The 17,756-nt window shown below is 47.9% G+C and overlaps 2 protein-coding genes across 2 annotated transcripts; both read left to right on the top strand.

The window, feature by feature from the left end:
- The first annotated feature begins 445 nt into the window (after positions 1-445).
- On the top strand, positions 446-8,248 carry LOC146300973 (14-3-3-like protein). The gene is made up of 6 exons (XM_084708510.1): positions 446-594; positions 2,204-2,515; positions 5,296-5,419; positions 7,437-7,600; positions 7,741-7,836; positions 8,007-8,248. Exons 2-6 carry the CDS (start codon positions 2,216-2,218, stop codon positions 8,061-8,063), a joined length of 741 nt encoding a protein of 246 aa, XP_084564636.1. The 5' UTR covers positions 446-594; positions 2,204-2,215; the 3' UTR covers positions 8,064-8,248.
- Positions 8,249-10,866: 2,618 nt separating this feature from the next.
- LOC146300972 (polyadenylate-binding protein 1A) lies at positions 10,867-16,871 on the top strand. Its single transcript, XM_084708496.1, has 14 exons — positions 10,867-11,743; positions 12,179-12,372; positions 12,575-12,690; positions 13,032-13,171; positions 13,278-13,372; positions 13,473-13,706; positions 13,833-14,105; positions 14,443-14,533; positions 14,892-15,005; positions 15,228-15,370; positions 15,486-15,570; positions 15,770-15,900; positions 15,992-16,087; positions 16,477-16,871. Exons 1-13 carry the CDS (start codon positions 11,551-11,553, stop codon positions 16,079-16,081), a joined length of 1,899 nt encoding a protein of 632 aa, XP_084564622.1. The 5' UTR covers positions 10,867-11,550; the 3' UTR covers positions 16,082-16,087; positions 16,477-16,871.
- The last annotated feature ends 885 nt before the right edge of the window (positions 16,872-17,756 follow it).

Raw genomic sequence — 17,756 nt, 5'->3', positions numbered from 1 at the left:
GATAGAGGCCTCATGCAATGGCTGTGTGTTGGAGAAAGGAACACATGACAATGTACCGTATTGCAAGCTGCTTGTTACCAAATCGTGCACTTTTGTGGCATATTGTCTGGTTTTACTTTTTGATGCCTTTGGCGGAAGCTGTGGGTTAATTCTGCACGTTCGAAACATTGGATTTAAATTTGGCTTCAGCATCACCTTACACTAACATTTTGTCAATAAGTAGGTTGTGGTGTATTAGACCTTCGTAGCACACAGGTTGTAATGCAACCCATAACGCGTCAATCATCCTCCGTTGCCTTGGCATCCTTTGACGTCGGTTGTCTTGCTCCTTAGGTACACTCGTTTTGTAATAACGTTGTATTTCAGGGCGGAGTTTTCACCATTATATCGACAGAACTCGTAAGAAAGCTAAGACCCCGCCCATCATGAGTTCGCTGGTATTCATAACATGTGTACCCAGTTGCTGCATCTCGGACTGGTGTGAGAGTGAGGAAACCCCGTGGATCACATTCAGAAGAACTGGTAGCGAAGAGAAGGCGTTGTACCGTTGACTAGCTAGCTAGATCAAGAACACCACTATCTCTTAGCACTCAGGTAAGCAAGGCAGACAAAATGCACTTATAAAATATTCTTTGTATCATCTGTGTCTGTAAGCGATATTCACAAAGTATTTATTTGGGGTTTGAGAAGCTAGACTAGACGACTTTCGGTAACGTTGGCTGGCTAGACATTGACAAGAACAATAGCTCGCTAACTAGCTTAGCTGCTACTGTAGTGTCAGTCACGTCGGGTTGGGTTTAGTCTCATTCCTGGAATAAACCTAAAATTAAAAGATGAAAGCTATCCTATATAGCTGGTGTCTAAATCGAGTAGCAGGTATTCGTATGACTTAAGTGTCAAGTGCAAGGGGCTGGTTTAATCATCTAACGTCCGAAATGTTTCCATCACTGAACGTTTCGGGAATTTGCCGTATCCGCGATTTAAGAATTGTGCTCATGAATGGCCTTATGTCTCAGACTGTTCTTAATAACCGTAGAGGGTTTGAAGCGTAATTGCTTTTCTCGGGGAACGTACAGTATGTATATACAGACGGTAGTCTAATTTACAAGCCCATCATGGGTATGTTTCGCAGTAAAACGAGGCCGCCGCCTTACTGCATGTCACGAGGAAGAGAAGGTTCAGTCTATTTGCTGGACGCTAAAATATGTGAACTGGCTATCTTTGAAAATTATTATCTTAATGTTAGCCTATATTGGTATTCATTTGACCATTTAGTGTCTATTTTCTGCGTTAAAAATGAGTACCATTACAATCAACTGAACACTAACGAATTGGTACAAATGAAATATTTATTTTCCAGCAAATAGTCCATGCCGGAGAAAAAAATGGAATGTTCGTCGCTTTCACAAGCTAATAGCCAAAATTAGATTTAGTGTAATTTTTTCAAAATCCGATTAAATAACCCTAACGCCTGCAACAACTAGCATTTTGATCTCACTGATCTCGAACTCATAGCGTGTAGTTTGCCAGATAGTTAAGGATTTCCGGATCAGCCCATGTTCATGGTAGCATGTGCCCCCGGCCTCATCGACAAAAAATGTAGCACAGGCCTAGTTACAGAATCCATAAGTTATCGTCTTTCACGTAAATAACTTGTAGTTAGTGACCGAGTATATCAGTAGATAATATAACATCTATTGTCTCGAGTTAGCATGACTAGCAAGCTAATCATACTAACAGGTACATATGGGTGTGGCACATCAGCGCGCGAAGCTAGTAGTAAAGGAATCCTAGTAGTCACACCTATTATTGCATAACTGACAGAATTCCATTCTAACTGAATGAAAAATAATCGCGACTTGTCCACAAAATAATTGGCGCCTTTTGTATTGACATGTCAAAAACAGTACGAGTACGCCTTGCAACATGCGCGAATGGAAAAACTGAATTGATTGAACATGGTAAAAAAAAAAAAAAAATCTGTGCTGTCAAAGAAGGCCTGCGGTCCATCCTGCATGGGGAACAGCGAACGCAGAGAGAGCTTATTGATCCTTTGCAGAGGGTGCATTTGTTTTGGTGTCAGAGTGAGCACTGAATGTATCAGTTGAGTAGCTATGCCCTCGGACCACAAATTCCCCCATCCACCGCACTATAGCAATACATGGCCACGGATGATTTCTGACCTGTCCCCCTCCCTCCCCAGTCCTGAGTAGCCATGACCGAGGTGGTGCTGAAGGAGCGGGTCCAGATGGCCAAGCTGGCAGAGCAGGCGGAGCGCTACGATGACATGGCGGCCCAAATGAAGGCTGTGACGGAGGAGGGCAACGAGCTCTCCAACGAGGAGCGTAACCTGCTGTCGGTGGCCTACAAGAACGTGGTGGGGGCACGGCGCTCCTCCTGGAGGGTGGTGTGTAGCATCGAGCAGAAGACCGAAGAGGAGAAGAAGCAGGCGTTGTCCAAGGGGTACAAGGAGGAGATTGAGAAGGAGCTGAAGGACATCTGCAACGACGTGCTGGTAAGATGGGGGTTCTCACTTCTGGGGGTCTTTAGAGAAAGACGGAACGGAACCATGAAGGGCACGTGTCGTTTCTCAACACCGCTGATGCTTATTGTGATCGCTTGAATCCTCACTCAACGTCTTTTGCATGTTTTTTGCCATCATAAGTGATTTGTTGGTTTTTGGTCCATATGTTTCTAAACATGACAACAGTGGTGCTGGGACCCTTAGCTAAAACGCCCTCTCCCTGTCTCACCCAGGACTGCATGTTAAGTAGTTTGACAGTAATCCCAATAAGCCGGGCGTGCTTGCTCTAATCGTCTGCCATGAGCAAGGGCCTCTTCGAGCCGAGCTCATTACTGCAGTCCTCATCCCGTTTGCCCGGGTGTGGAGAAAGGAGGCTAGGGAGGGAGAGGTGTCGCAGGTGAGCTCCTGGCAGGGGGTTCAAGTCTATCCAGAAACAACCATCTGGTCTCCTCGCCACACACACACCTGTGTAGTTGTAGGAGACCAGGGCAGTCTTTAAAAAAAGACTGCGATCCATCTTAAAGTAACCATGGCATCTTTTTCTTTTCGTAGTCATGTAAGGGGAAGGGGTCCTTCCCCCTGTACAAGGCTAGTTCTATAATAATTGTCCTGAAATGCCCATTTTGACTGTACTATGGCAAGCATTGGACTGAGACTTCCTGGTTGGGTCAGCAGATCCAGCTGGTGTGTCCAGTCAGGTAATAGAAGTGTAGTTAGTAGGACAATGGGAAGAATGCTATGGAGGGTCTAATACAACGCAGGAGAATGGTTTCCGACAGCCCAGCTGGTGACGCTCATCTGGTGTTGCTAGTCATATTTGGGATTGGAGCCCATGGGTGTTTTGTCATTGCAGAATCAACTTCCCTTCTGCTTCCTCGTCAGTCTAGTTTCTTTCTCTTATACTGTCTGGCACACACCATTCATGAAATCACTCAAGTCATGTTTGGTCTATGTTTAGTACAGGCTGTATGTGGCATTTCCTACTTTTTCTTCTCAGACTTTGACACCGCCCCAAAACACCACAGGATATTGCTCTGTGGAAGCTCGTCTGCTGGATTTGCAGAAGCTGTGTTCTCGTGTGGAATGTATGGATGTCGTTTCACCACAATGAAGAGAGGGAGGAGAAGGGGGGTGGAGGGGTAGAGGAGCGGCCAGCCCCGGACACCTTTTCTGTGGGCTGGGCTACAGCAAGTAGACTTTCTGGTAGAGCTCGGGCCTTAAAACAGGTGCTGACTTGTGGCTCTGCCTCGTTCCTCACTACTGCATGACTGAGTGAAAGGAGTAACCTATAACTTGTAACACTGAGGAGCCTGGTTGGTCTCATGGCCACCAGACCCTCCCTTCCCCTGCACGCAAGTCTTCCAGGCCTGAGGTTGTGTAGGTGTTGGGGTGCCTCTGAACAGTGGAACAACAGGAGCACCTGTGGTGCTAGCAGGTCTTGTGGAGCACTACGGGCTGGGCTCGTCTTTCATCAGAGTCCAGTAGGGTGGGTGGGTGGGTGTGATACAGCAGCCTGGAGCTGGGGACCCGAGTGGTGGAGGCTGTGCTTCATCTGGCCTGTTCTGGTGAGTCACTGGGCTCTAATCCCATAATGACAGCAGCTGAGCTGCCATTCTGGGCCAGTGACCTCCACCTCGCGTAGGAACGGACACGCCTGGGGGACGGGGGAGGAAGAGAGGAAGTGGGAGGCATGCTGTTGGAAGGGGGGAAGAGGGGGAGGCCTTTGTTACTCGTAGGCATGCTGAGAGAAAATAGACGGGGAAAATGGGGGAGGGTAGGTACGTATATACACACACATACACGCAAGAGGTGGGAGAGGGAGGGGTAGCTTAGCTACACTCTGGCACGTTGAGTGGAGGAGGACACGGGGGGGGGGGGGGGATGAGATGAGTAGAGCAGGGAGGATGAGGTCACTGTCGCTATCCCCAGGGGGAGGGGCTCAATCAGTGAAGGGCGGGATTTGTAGTGCAGATTGACGAATCCATGGTGTCTGTTTTCCGTGAGTGGCGCATGACTAAGCCTTGGTTGTCCCCTGCAGTGCCTGTCTGATGGTGGATGGAATCTGGTTTGCTTGCTAGCCTGACTTCTCTGACCACCACTCCCCAAGGACAGTATCTCAGAAAAGCCATCAACGAACGCTGACTGACTGACATTTCAGCAAGATGGCGATTTAAATTTGTAGCTTTGTCTTGCGCCCCGTTCCGCTGGGGTGGGTTCTCATGCAGTGCTGGTGGTTTGGGGTTCCATATCTTTAGCATGGTTTGTCAGTTTGGCTAGCCGAGCTTGAAACCAGTATTTGTTTCTTATCTCTGTCTTTCTGACCCTCTTTCTCTCCCCCTCTCTCTTCCTCCCTCTTGTTCCCCCTCTCATCCTTCCCTTTTCTCTGACCTACTTCTACTAGTGCAGCTCATCAGGAGTTCAGCCCGTCCTCCCCCACTCCCCTCAGTGGTCTCTGAAGCATCTGTGATGCGGCCTGGGAACATTCCCGGGCCTGTAGCCCTGGGCTATCAGAGGTAGCCTCCTCTAGCATGAGAGTAGCCAGCAGCTAGTCAGTGAGTGTGTGTGTGTGTGTGTGTGTGTGGACTGAGGATAGCTTAAGAGAAGGAATATTCCAGTCTAAGTACATAAGCATTTTCATGGGGAACAAATTCAAAAGACAGATCAACATGGATTTGGATTGATCCAGCTTGTCTATTGTCTCCACGTCTAACCTAGGACGCAAGGCAACTAAGTCAAGTAACAAACCATGTGTTGTTGTTTTTTCTCCTCAGGATCTTCTGGACAAGTTCCTGATCCCCAATGCCGTTCCCAAGGAGAGCCAAGTCTTCTACCTGAAGATGAAGGGAGACTACTACCGCTATTTAGCCGAGGTAGCCCTTGGAGACGAGAAAATTGGTAAGCCCTGCTGCTGGCCCCTCTCACGGCCCTCCTGCCTCGTGGTTTAGAGTTTTACGGGTCGTCTCCCGAAGCCATTGTAGCTAAAGAGGCTCTTGAAAATGCTCGTAGATTACTCCTCACGAGCATCTTCTGGAAGCACACGGAAGAAATAATGACGGTTCGTTATTTTGCTTGTAGAAAACCCTCGTAACAGCTAAGATCCATTGTTATTGGGGCCCAGGACTAGTAGCTTTTAGTCAAAGGCTAACATTGCCCACCAGAGAACAGGTTACTAGTAATGTCTCTGAGGGCATTTGCTTCTATTCTAAGATAGACAGAGGAAGTGTGTGTTTTGTCTTACAGACTTGTTTTCCCTTCTGCTTCCTTGTTGTCAGTTTCTTTCTTTCTCTTTGTACTGTCTGGCACACACCATTCATGAAAAGTCACTAAGTTTAGTACAGGCTGGATGTGGCGTTTCCCACTTCTACTTCTCCTCAGACTTTGACACTGCCCCAAAACACCACAGGATATTGCTCTGTGGAAGCTCGTCCGCTGGATTTGCAGAAGCTGTGTTCTCGTGTGGAATGGATGGATGTTGTTTCACCACAACGAAGAGAGGGAGGAGAAGGGGGGTGGAGGGGTAGAGGAGCGGCCAGCCCCGGACACCTTTTCTGTGGGCTGGGCTACAGCAAGTAGACTTCCTGGTAGAGCTGGGGCCTTGAAACAGGTGCTGACTTGTGGCTCTGCCTCGTCATTACTCTCTGCTGCATAACTGAGTGACAGGAGTAGAACTTGGAACACGGAGGAGCTCTTTGCTTTACCAACAATCGTTTTTCTTGTAGTGTCTGTCAAGTCGGTGTGTCCACCCAGGTCGTTTTTAAGTGTTAGGATCTGAAAACGATTCTTGCGTCCTTGGATCTCTCCATGTTAGATCTGGAACCCCTGGCATGTGTGCCCTGCCACGCCCCAGAACCTGCAGGGCCCAGCACTGCCTGACAGAGGCGTGTCCTCGTACATAGCCGACACATGACTCATCGCACAGGCACCAGATGCACACACATTACCCACTCGGAGGTAGGGAGAAAATAATCTGTCGTGCCTTCGAAAATGTGCCATGCAAATGAAGTCACACTGACGGAAGTCAAGTCCGGAAGTCAAGTTATCCCAGGTGCTGTGATTAGCGTGCCGGCGATGAAGGCAAAAGCAGCGGGTAGCGGGGTGAAGAGAGGGGGGGGGGGGGGACCGGGGCCGTGCTCAAATGTCCTGATGTTCCCTCTCCTCTGCCCTTGCAACCGCCTCCCCGAAGCGTGTTGTCGGCCCGTGTTTGTCTGTCCTCCGGACACCGGGGGCCGAAGCACAACGATAGTCCTGCTGGAGAGACTGTGAGCGCAGAGGAGGGTCACGGCTCTGTCCCCTCCAGCGGGAGACAGACTCTCCATTGTGTAGATTTGCAGCAGAGGAAGACATGTGCACACATCTCCTCTTCTCCACTAAGAAAGCACAAAACTGTCCCGGAGTGGGTCGCATCACACTCATGTGGGAGATCGTTGGGGAGGTCAGATGGCTGAGCGGTTAGGTAATCGGGCTATTAATCCGAAGGTTGCCAGTTTGATTCCCGGCCAAGCCAATGGCTTTGTGTCCTTGGGCAAGGCACTTCACCCTACTTGCCTCGGGGGGAATGTCCCTGTACTTAAAGTCACTAAATGTAAATGTGGGGGGGGGAAAGAATCCTGCTGACTGACATATCATTATTTCAATATTGGCGTTTCGTTTACACAAACGGCCCCCTTGATTTGGTTCTTATCATTGAATGTGGTCACAGGTTATTAACGGCCAGCTGTCTCTCGGACAGAAGACTGCAGCGCCCTTGTAGCTCATCTCCGTTGCCTGTTACCAAGGGCACAGGCCTGTCGCGGCAGACCCTCTCACCTCGTAGTACAAAGTGACACCCTCGCCTCACATGCACACATGCAACACGCATGACATGCCCAGGCCCGGGTCTCAGTGTGAACTGTCGATGTGGTCCTTCCTGCAGAGATCATCAGCAAGTCCCAGGACGCCTACAAGGACGCGTTTGACATCAGCAAGGAGCACATGAAGCCCACCCACCCCATCCGCCTGGGCCTGGCCCTCAACTTCTCCGTGTTCTACTACGAGATCCTCAACTCTCCTGAAAAGGCCTGCAAGCTGGCCAAGACGGTGGGGACTAGATGAGGCTTTCATTTCGTTTCAACGCGTGACTGATCTTTCTACTGGCCTGCCAGAGTGTTTGTTACGGTGGCGGATGTGTTTGTCCCTAACGTCTGGCTTTTTTTTTTGTCTTTTTGCGTTTCTCACAGGCCTTTGACGACGCCATCGCAGAGCTCGATAATCTAAGTGAAGAGTCGTACAAAGACAGCACACTGATCATGCAGCTACTGAGAGACAATTTGACAGTGAGTGCAATGATGAGACGCTTGCATGAGAGTTATGAACGGCAGGATGAGCTCCCTCATAAACCACGTTTCGTGACGTGGATAGAATTGACAGTGGCGGGAAACAGTTTGAATACAGTATGTCTCCTAACGCACGTGTGTCCCTTCTCCCCCTTCTCTTCCTCCTCCAGCTGTGGACCTCAGATAACCAGGGGGATGGCGAGGACACTGAGGAGACCAGAGAATGAGCTGGCCCCTTGTGGGGGTCGTCGCCTGCCTGTCATCACCCTGGCTCATCATCAACACTTGAGACCACCTCGTCATCATCGTCCAGCTTCTCTTCTATCTTTTTTTTTAGTTCCATGTCCATCGACCTGTGTCACACCTCCGCTAGGTTTATTCCTCGGTTGTAGTACTTGTGGGTGGGAGGGGGGAGGGGGCTTCGTTGGGGGGGGGGGGGGGGGGGGGGGGGCGGATGGTGTCAGAGGGGCTGCTGATATTGTTAAATGTCGGGAAACGATATAGGGTGTGTTGCGTATGTACTGTGGGTGGGGTAAATTCTCAACTCGTGCAATGTGGCAAGTTACGTTTTCAAACGGTTGTACTGTAGGTATATTCATCTAGACGGTATTGTGCTTGACAGCCGCCATTACTTGGTACATCTGTGGTTCACAACATCAGTCCGACTGAAATGTGGAGGCAGCAGGTTTAGTGTGCAGCTCTGGAACTGACAGCTGGTTCGTGCAACAGTGGGAGAGGAGGCTGTTGATGGTAGGCATGGTCGCGATGAAACAAAAGGTTACATTCCATGTACTGTTCCAAGTTTCTTATTCCTCATTTTGGGTGACCTGCATTTGTATTTCTATGTATCAATTACGAGGTCTAGAAAATCTCTCGAGAACAAAGAGCACACAAGCTTTATGCTGTGGCTGGGTTACAAGCAGGACAGTAAAGCTAGATCCCCTGTGCTTATCTAGTTGATGCTTTTCCCATTAAGGTTTTTTTTTTTTGTTTATTTTTTCTTTTGGGGGTTTTTTGTTTGTTTTTTCCCTTTCTTTTGATACTTGCCTGAACTGCATGTGGCTATAAGGGTGGTGAATGGGGAAAGGGGGGCAGACTGTTGATGGGCTGGCTTGCTTTGTTCATGTCTTTGGAATTTTCATACCGAACACCCAAGCATAACTGTTATTTGGAGGGAAATATGTTATTTCATGTATGTGGAATAAAAAGTTAATTTAAAGTGAATGTTGCCTGTTTTGATTGAGTTACGGCTTGACCATGCATCATTTATTTGTAGTATGTATTTAAAGGGAGTTGTTACTATAAATCATAGCATGAGTGTCTGCTGTTACTAAGCCATGTGGCAGTGTGCCATGACCACTCTGGACATGAGGAGGCACAGCAAAGAGAGTTTACACTTTAATGAATATGAATCACTTGTCTGGATGAGACTGAGTCAAGAGGGGCGGAGGCAGAAGCCCATCAACTCTCCTGGCCGCTGCCCTGAACAGTTAACGGTTCTGTTCATTTACACCTAGACCCCCCACAAGCTGAGCCAAACTCTTGGTGGTCAGGTGATGCCTTTGTCATGAAGAGTGTCTGTTTGGTGCCTCATCATGAACCCTAAAGCCTGAAACCCCAATTCAACAGCTTCCCTTCAACGATGTGAGGTGTGCCCTGCCCCTGGAGCAGTGAAGAGGGAGAAACTAGTAGCTCATAATACACAAAGCCCTCCTTCAATGGGGTAGGTGTATGTGCTTCTCTATACAGCTGATACCAGCATGATCAGATCAAGGATTTCCTCTGGGGATGGAGGGGAGGTTGCTTTGTGTTTCAGTATGGCCCAGCAGACCCACGTAGTATCAGGTGTCTGCCTGTCTGTCGAATCCAGGATGTAGGAGGGATCTGAGCCTCCCAGCTTCTTCTTAAGAATGAATAGTCAATAAGACCTATTTAAACATCATGTGTAGGAGACGTCTAACTTTCAGAAACTGAATTTAAATACATTTCTTGATTTTTCAGATATTTGCCATTTACTGAGTGGCACCTTGGTGGCAAGTTAGTCCATGGTGCAGATGATCATATAGACACACAGAATTAATTTGACAGAAATGTAAGCAAATACAAGACAAAAAGAAATCAGGGGCCAATAGAGTACTATCCTTACCTTGAGGTGTCGTCATGATCTCCGTAGAGGTCTTTCTGGTAGTATTGATATGCATGGGGCCCTATCAACATCGTATCTCACCTATAAAGGTTTGCTGGGTGCCCCGCTATAAGAGCAGCCATTGTACCCTGATGTCTTCTGCTTTTCTTATCATACAGTGGTAGATGCGTGAACAGTGGTACTGGTTAACTCTGACATTTCCACAAAGTTTTTTCTTACATTGTATATGCATGACGGTGATAATAAATGGTTTAGGTGAAGAATGTGATATATTTGACATAATGACGTTTGACATGGTCGTATGCTTTTACATTGCTCAACTGCCCCCCCTGCTGTTGATACCGATACATTATTTTTAAGACGAAAGTCTTTGGGCCTGTGTGGAAGTGGGCTGATTAATTTCATTTATCAATCATTCATTTTAAAAACCCACTACAGAATCACTTTTTTTGCGAGACGAGATTGCATTGAAAGTAATCTCAAGGGACACATTTTCCGTATAGTATACACTGATTAATACATTGTATTTGTGAAAATGCATTGGAGGCATTTATTTATGTCCCTCTATGAACTCCAGAGAATTATGTTGGGTTTACACACAAGGAATGCTACTCGGCCATCAATATCGTGAATGTAATGTACTCATAAATACTATTCGTATTAATCCAAAGAAGCTCTTGTTTTCCTTCTTTAAATAATTATTTAAAAAAAACACAACCAAACAGAATAGCATAGTAATGTGTTATACATATATCATAATTGCATGGAAACAGGAGAATTTAAGATTTGATCTTAATGTTCAATACAGATCTTTTTGGTTTTCCAAAGCAGCACATGTCCACAACTAAACCAAAAGTGACGTCACAGTCGTCGCCCAGCGTCGCGGTGTAGACTCGGCATTCCATCCACATGACATTTCATTCCTGTTATTCGTCTGCGTAGAGTGTGCACCGGAGCTAGTCTCGGCACACATTTTATTATTATTATGAGAAACATCAAAGGCTAGACTATTGACATAAACATTATTTTTGTAAGAAAAAGAAATCGGTGAAGCAGGATTTGATTTTCAAGCCAACGTGAACAAGACGCAAAGGAAGACGACGATAGTGCTAATCAAGTTAGCTATAGCTATTTTGCCGACATTTTTGAAAGCGTGGGGTGCTTAGCCAACGAAATATTGTTGCCAGCTTGTGCTGTTAGAATTTGCACTTTTTATTGTATTTGTCGATATATAATTATTTGTTGTAACTATAGCTTGCCACAACGTTGTGAAAGAATAGAGACGGTGTATTATCTGCATTAGCGTAGCAAGGCCATATTGTCCGAATCGTTAGCTACCCAGAAATAGTCTGGCCCACGTTTCTGTCCTCGTCTTGCGCGCAGTACCGAAACCTTGACGAAAACGGAACAAAGGACATTCAAGTTTTCACCGGAATCATCTGTCTCGGTTTGCAGAGACCCGGGGCTTTGGTTGTCAGACAGCTAGATAACGATCTTATTTTCTCCTAGTTGGATATTTGCTACACTCGTGCGGTGCCGCTCTAGTGCACGGTCCGTCCTCATCAGGCATGAATCCTAGCGCGCCTAGTTACCCCATGGCCTCGCTGTACGTGGGCGACCTACACCAAGATGTTACTGAAGCCATGCTGTACGAGAAATTCAGTCCAGCCGGGCCGATTCTATCAATCCGAGTATGCAGAGACATGATCACTCGCCGGTCTCTTGGATATGCATACGTTAATTTCCAACAGCCAGCTGACGGTAAGCCATTTTCCTTCATCAAACCTTGGTTGTCTTCACCGGTTAATGAATTCAAAGAATGTCATGCAAGCTATTTAATGTGGCGATGGTGCTTGCCACAATTCTTAAACGTGAAATAGAATTGAGTTGTACAAAAAGGGGTAAGACCATTGAATGTTTGATCTGATGAATCGTTGTTTCACGATTTCTAGGCATTTTGCGGGCTCGAAGACCCACCCCCTGTTGACCAATAGCGTATTTTATTGTAACGACCAGCTGAAAGACTACGCATGAGCCGCAAAGATACATTAAGCATTTTCTTTATTCTGCTGTAGTAAAGTACGGTCTTGCATTGATTGGCATTATGTCATTGTGATTGCCACTCTTTTCCTAACCGAGACCGCCAGAGAATTACCACCTGGGGGTGTGGCTGATGGTGTCGCCTCTCTTTTTCAGCCGAGCGTGCCCTGGACACCATGAATTTTGACGTAATCAAGGGAAGACCGCTCCGTATAATGTGGTCTCAAAGGGACCCCTCCCTACGGAAAAGCGGAGTGGGAAACATTTTCATCAAGAACCTGGACAAGTCCATCGACAACAAAGCCCTCTACGACACATTCTCTGCTTTCGGCAACATCTTATCCTGCAAGGTAAGAAAAAGACTGCTCTGGGGAACGTGTTTCTTTGCGTGTACTTGAATGCATTTTGCAAGTGATTGTGAGCCTAATAGTTCAGCATGTTACAACAACGATGCATATAGATGCAGAATAGATCACCGGTTGGTAAATCTGGACAGCCACCTCGACTTGCATGGTTTTTGCTTTAACATTTAACACATGTCCTCTCCCCAAGGTGGTTTGTGATGAGAATGGCTCAAAGGGCTACGGCTTTGTGCACTTTGAGACTCAGGAGGCTGCAGAGAGGGCCATTGAAAAAATGAACGGCATGTTGCTCAATGACAGAAAAGTGTAAGTGGGCTGTTATTTGCTCTCTTTTTTTCCCCCTTACTCGCAAATGTAAACGGGTTTACCATTTGGTCGTTGTGGGTCCATGTTGATTTGTGGTGTTTTAAGTGTTTAACAGCAGCACCCTACTAATAGTGTGGGAATAATATCAACTAACTTTGTGGTTGTAATATAGAAATCCAGTTACCAGGCAAACAAAACAGTTTTAATATGTATCGTCATGATCTGTATCATTAACTATTCTATGGCGGAAAAACCCTGAGTGACCTTTTCCTGTTTCCGGTCAGCTGATCTAAGCACATGCTGTTTTTAGTTACACTGCTTTGTAACTCCCGACGCTATAGGTTTGTGGGCCGATTCAAGTCTCGCAAGGAACGAGAGGCTGAACTCGGTGCCCGTGCCAGGGAATTCACCAACGTGTACATCAAGAACTTTGGAGACGACATGGACGACGAGAAACTGAGAGAGATGTTCAACAAATACGGTGATTGTTCATCCGGTGTCGCTGCGCTCTACAATAGGTCGTGTTTTGGCATTGAGGGGGGGGGGGGATGACACCACGTGACAGGTCTGATGTTGTGTCGGTGCAGGACCGGCCCTGAGCATCCGCGTGATGACGGACGACGGCGGGAAGTCCAAAGGCTTCGGCTTCGTCAGCTTCGAGAGGCACGAGGACGCCCAGAAGGTCAGTGACCGTTCCTCCGCGGGCTCCTCGCGGGCGGGCTGTCTGAATGTCTTGAGCGGTGGTGTCATTAGAAGCTCTGTGGCATCTCTCCTTGCCCCAGGCCGTGGACGACATGAATGGCAAGGAGCTGAACGGGCGCCAGGTGTACGTGGGCCGCGCCCAGAAGAAGGGCGAGCGGCAGAACGAGCTGAAGCGCAAGTTTGAGCAGATGAAACAGGACCGAATGACCCGCTACCAGGGCGTCAACCTGTACGTGAAGAACCTCGACGACGGGCTGGACGACGAGCGACTCCGCAAGGAGTTCACTCCCTTTGGCACCATCACCAGCGCCAAGGTAGCCCTTCCTGGGAATTGTTAGTTGTTTTGTTAGTTGATTTTTTTTTTACCAAAGGTGTTGTATAGAAAGTGTTCCAAATTTGAAGTGGACGGATTCAACATGGCGTCTCTCTCGTATCTTTAGGTCATGATGGAGGGCGGACGCAGCAAGGGCTTCGGCTTTGTCTGTTTCTCGTCCCCCGAAGAGGCCACCAAGGCTGTGACGGAGATGAACGGCCGCATCGTGGCCACCAAGCCCCTGTACGTGGCGCTGGCCCAGCGCAAGGAAGAGCGCCAGGCTCACCTCACCAACCAGTACATGCAGAGGATGGCCACCGTCCGAGCTGTACCCAACACGGTCATCAACCCCTACCAGCCTGCCCCGCCCTCGGGCTACTTCATGGCTGCCATCCCGCAGGTAAAGGACCATCCCCACATCTGTCTACTGAGGAACTGAACCCTCAAGGCTGGATGTCAGGCAGACAGATGCAGGCAGACAGATGCAGGCAGACAGATGCAGGCAGACAGATGCAGGCAGACGCAGGCAGACAGACAGACGCAGGCAGACAGACAGACGCAGGCAGACAGACAGACGCAGGCAGACACAATCTACGCCTTGACTAATTGTCAAAGCACGTTGTGTGGAGTTGGATAGAACAGGAGCACAGATCCAGCATAACAGCATTGGGAAGGAAGGGCATGTTAAAAGAACCTTCTGGACCAGAATGGTAACGGTACCTCTTGGTTCTTCTCAGGCCCAGAACCGTGCTGCTTACTACTCAGCCAACCAGCTGGCCCAGCTCAGACCCAGCCCTCGCTGGGCCACCCAGGGAGTCCGACCTCAACGTGAGTACAGAGAACGGGACACTCACACACCCATACAGGACCACTAGTATACTGACTATGGCTGTGGGGGAAGGGGGTTGTGTCGACAGTTTACCCGCAGAATTGATTCGTATCATTCCTTAACTATATGTATATTGCACATTTTCACTTGGTTTTGCTAAAGATGATGACATAATATCCAGCCTTTTGATACAATACTTGCAACACAGTTATCATAGACCAAACTTGACCCAGGCCAGGAGCACCAAAAGGTGTTTCCTGCAAAGCCTTTGACCTCATAGGCTGATCAGTACCTGATCCCCTTAGCTGTGTCTGCCGGTCTCATCCACCCCTCTCTTTCCCCCCCCTCCGGCTCCAGACTTCCAGAACATGCCCAACGCTATGCGTCCGTCCGCGCCACGCCCGCAGACCTTCAACGCCATGCGGCCCACCACCTCCCAGGTGCCACGCATGATGACCTCCCAGCGCATGGGTGAGTACGACACATCCAGAGGGCCAGACAGCACAGCCTAAAAGACGGCAGCTTTTCACCCTCCGCTTTGGTGCCTCGCTTCCTCCGAGTATAGGAAATCCAGGATTCAAGTCAATTTCTGAATGATCTACAAAATTCCACGATGGCAAAATATTGTTGCCCTCTTAACGTTGTATGGGTGTGATCCTGACTTCCGGTTCGACTTCCTGTGTGTCTCCTCAGCCACCCAGGCTCTGGGCCAGCGTCCCGCCGGTGCGTCTGCGGCCCCCGCCCCCGTGCGTGCCATGCCCCAGTACAAGTACGCCGCCGGCGTCCGCAACCCCCAGCAGCACATGGCCTCTCAGCCCCAGGTCGCCATGCAGCAGGTACCCACCCCTCCCCCCCCGCATGCGCGCGCACACAGAACGTCTTCAGGGGGTGTGGCCTCTGGGTAGTCATGCGTTGCTTGTAAGGTGACTGATGTCCGTTTCCTCCATGCAGCCGGCTGTCCATGTCCAAGGCCAGGAGCCCCTGACTGCCTCCATGCTGGCTGCTGCCCCTCCTCAGGAACAGAAGCAGATGCTGGGTGAGACTGGCCTCTAGTTACAATCCCCTACTACAGCTTGGTTGAATGACGAGCTTCTCTTTAGTTCATGCTCTCCACACTTGGTTTGGAAACACTGCACCCTTTCCTTCTCTGCTGGTGTGTCCAACAGATTCTCATTCTAGAACATAGTGGTTATCAGTGTGGTTCTAACCACAGCACCCCCCTCTCCCCCTCCTAGGTGAGCGTCTGTTCCCCCTGATCCAGAACATGCACCCCAGCCTGGCTGGGAAGATCACTGGTATGCTGCTGGAGATTGACAACTCTGAGCTACTCCACATGCTGGAGTCCCCCGAGTCACTGCGCTCTAAGGTCAGTCAACACCTCACCATGGTCCCCCCTCTCTGCCTGGTGACTGTGGTTCTGCTAATGTGTAACACATCCTTGTTGCTCCGCCCCTCAGGTCGACGAGGCTGTTGCTGTGTTGCAGGCCCACCAGGCCAAAGAGGCCGCACAGAAAACGACCAACCCCGCTGGAGTCCCCAGCGTCTAAGACGAGGTGTGTTGAGGAAGTAAAGCTACTCAGTACTTACTTACTAATGAATTATGCATGAAAATGTGTAACACTAATAACTACAAATAGGGCTGCGTTTCCCAAAGCGTCGTAAGCCAAAGTTGATCATAGAATCCATCGTAGGCCTACGATGCATCCTAGTTTTGTGGGCCGTTCCCAAAGACATTGTAGCTAAAGTGTCTCTTGAAAATTTGCACTACTCCTTACAAGCATGTTTGGGAAACGCATGTAAGAATTATTGGATGGATTCGTTTCTTGCTCGATTTTTGCTACGATCCATCGTTATTGGGAAACGCAGCCCAGGTCAATTATGCTGACGTGATGATTTCATATCTTGGCGTTGATGTGCTGCTAATTTTGTGTTCCCTTTTCAGGTAATGGAAATCATTGAAACCTGCTTCACCGAAGAAAAAGTTTGAAAAAAAAAAAACGTTTAAACATCGAAAAACTGAAAACACCGAAAACATTGCAAAATGAATAAATTTATATCTTTAAAAAAAGAACGGATGATTGACTTTGCCAGGTCTAGTAAAAGTCAAGCTAGACCTTGATGATAAGAATACAAAAGTTTCTTTAAAAAATAGAAAAATTAGAAAATGGAAGGTTTGAAAAATGGGATGAATACATTCCTACTTACATACTTTGTCCTTTGCTCTGTCGTTGCTCAGAATGTCAACTGATATGTGTGTACAGAGGCGATAGCTGAGCATTTTGAAAAGTTATTAGGGTTGTAATGCTGCTGGCTGTAATAAATCTCTCAAACAATTTGGATTGGGCCCTTCTTCCAGCTCAGAATTGATAAAGGCTTAGTGTTCTCTTCCAACAGAAGTACAAATGCTGTTTTGTATTTCGAAAGTGCATCTGGAGACAAGAAACTGCCTCCAACCTCCAACACACACCTCCAGGTGGCAGCAGAGTTTAGGCTGTTTGTGTCAGTGCCTAGTCGATTGACAAGTTCAGTTCTTACGCCACTTGGAACACATTTTCCCATATTGGATTATATAAACAAATATGTCCATGTGTGTATTTATGATCGGCTTTGATCGAGTCCTAGATCATGTTTTCATTATGATGCCTCTAACTCTGGATGTAGCTTCAGTTCCCCCACATGCATATTATCTGGTCCCTCATGCTAGTCCCAGGGGCGGTATCTGCTTTTCTGTTTACGTTAGAGACAGCGGCCTGTCTCTTGTAACCTAGTTGCTTCAACTGTTCCTCCAAAGCTGGATCTCTGTTTATAGCACTTCACACCATCAGTGCACACTGGAAATGGGGTTCCATCATGTCATTCTGCCCTCTAACAGTGTAAACTCTTTAAACTAGAGCAGAGGAGACTTGGCAGGGTGTTTGTGGGAACCATGGTTGAGTGCGTCAAGGGGATAGAGGGCAGCAACTTTGATTAACTAAGGAGTTTCCCAGAGAGCAACATTCAGACCCATAATATGCCTGCATCTCATTTTCTTACAGTACATGGTTTGGGAATGAGAATTGGAGGTTCTTCCATGCCAATAGTTTCTGGTTCTTTTCTCATAAAGCTTGGCTGGCGTCATAGTTCAATCTGCATCTCAACGATTAGTTTTTCTTAACAATGCCAGACATTTGATTACTTTTCATTAACTTCCCAAATTTCAGATATGCTGTGGTATTTCTTTGA

This window comes from Hypomesus nipponensis, chromosome 2 (assembly GCF_054491055.1).
Source record: "Hypomesus nipponensis isolate SF chromosome 2, ASM5449105v1, whole genome shotgun sequence".
Lineage (NCBI taxonomy): Eukaryota > Metazoa > Chordata > Actinopteri > Osmeriformes > Osmeridae > Hypomesus > Hypomesus nipponensis.
The sequence above is the reverse complement of the archived record's forward strand: the minus strand, read 5'-3'. Positions and strand labels throughout refer to the sequence as shown.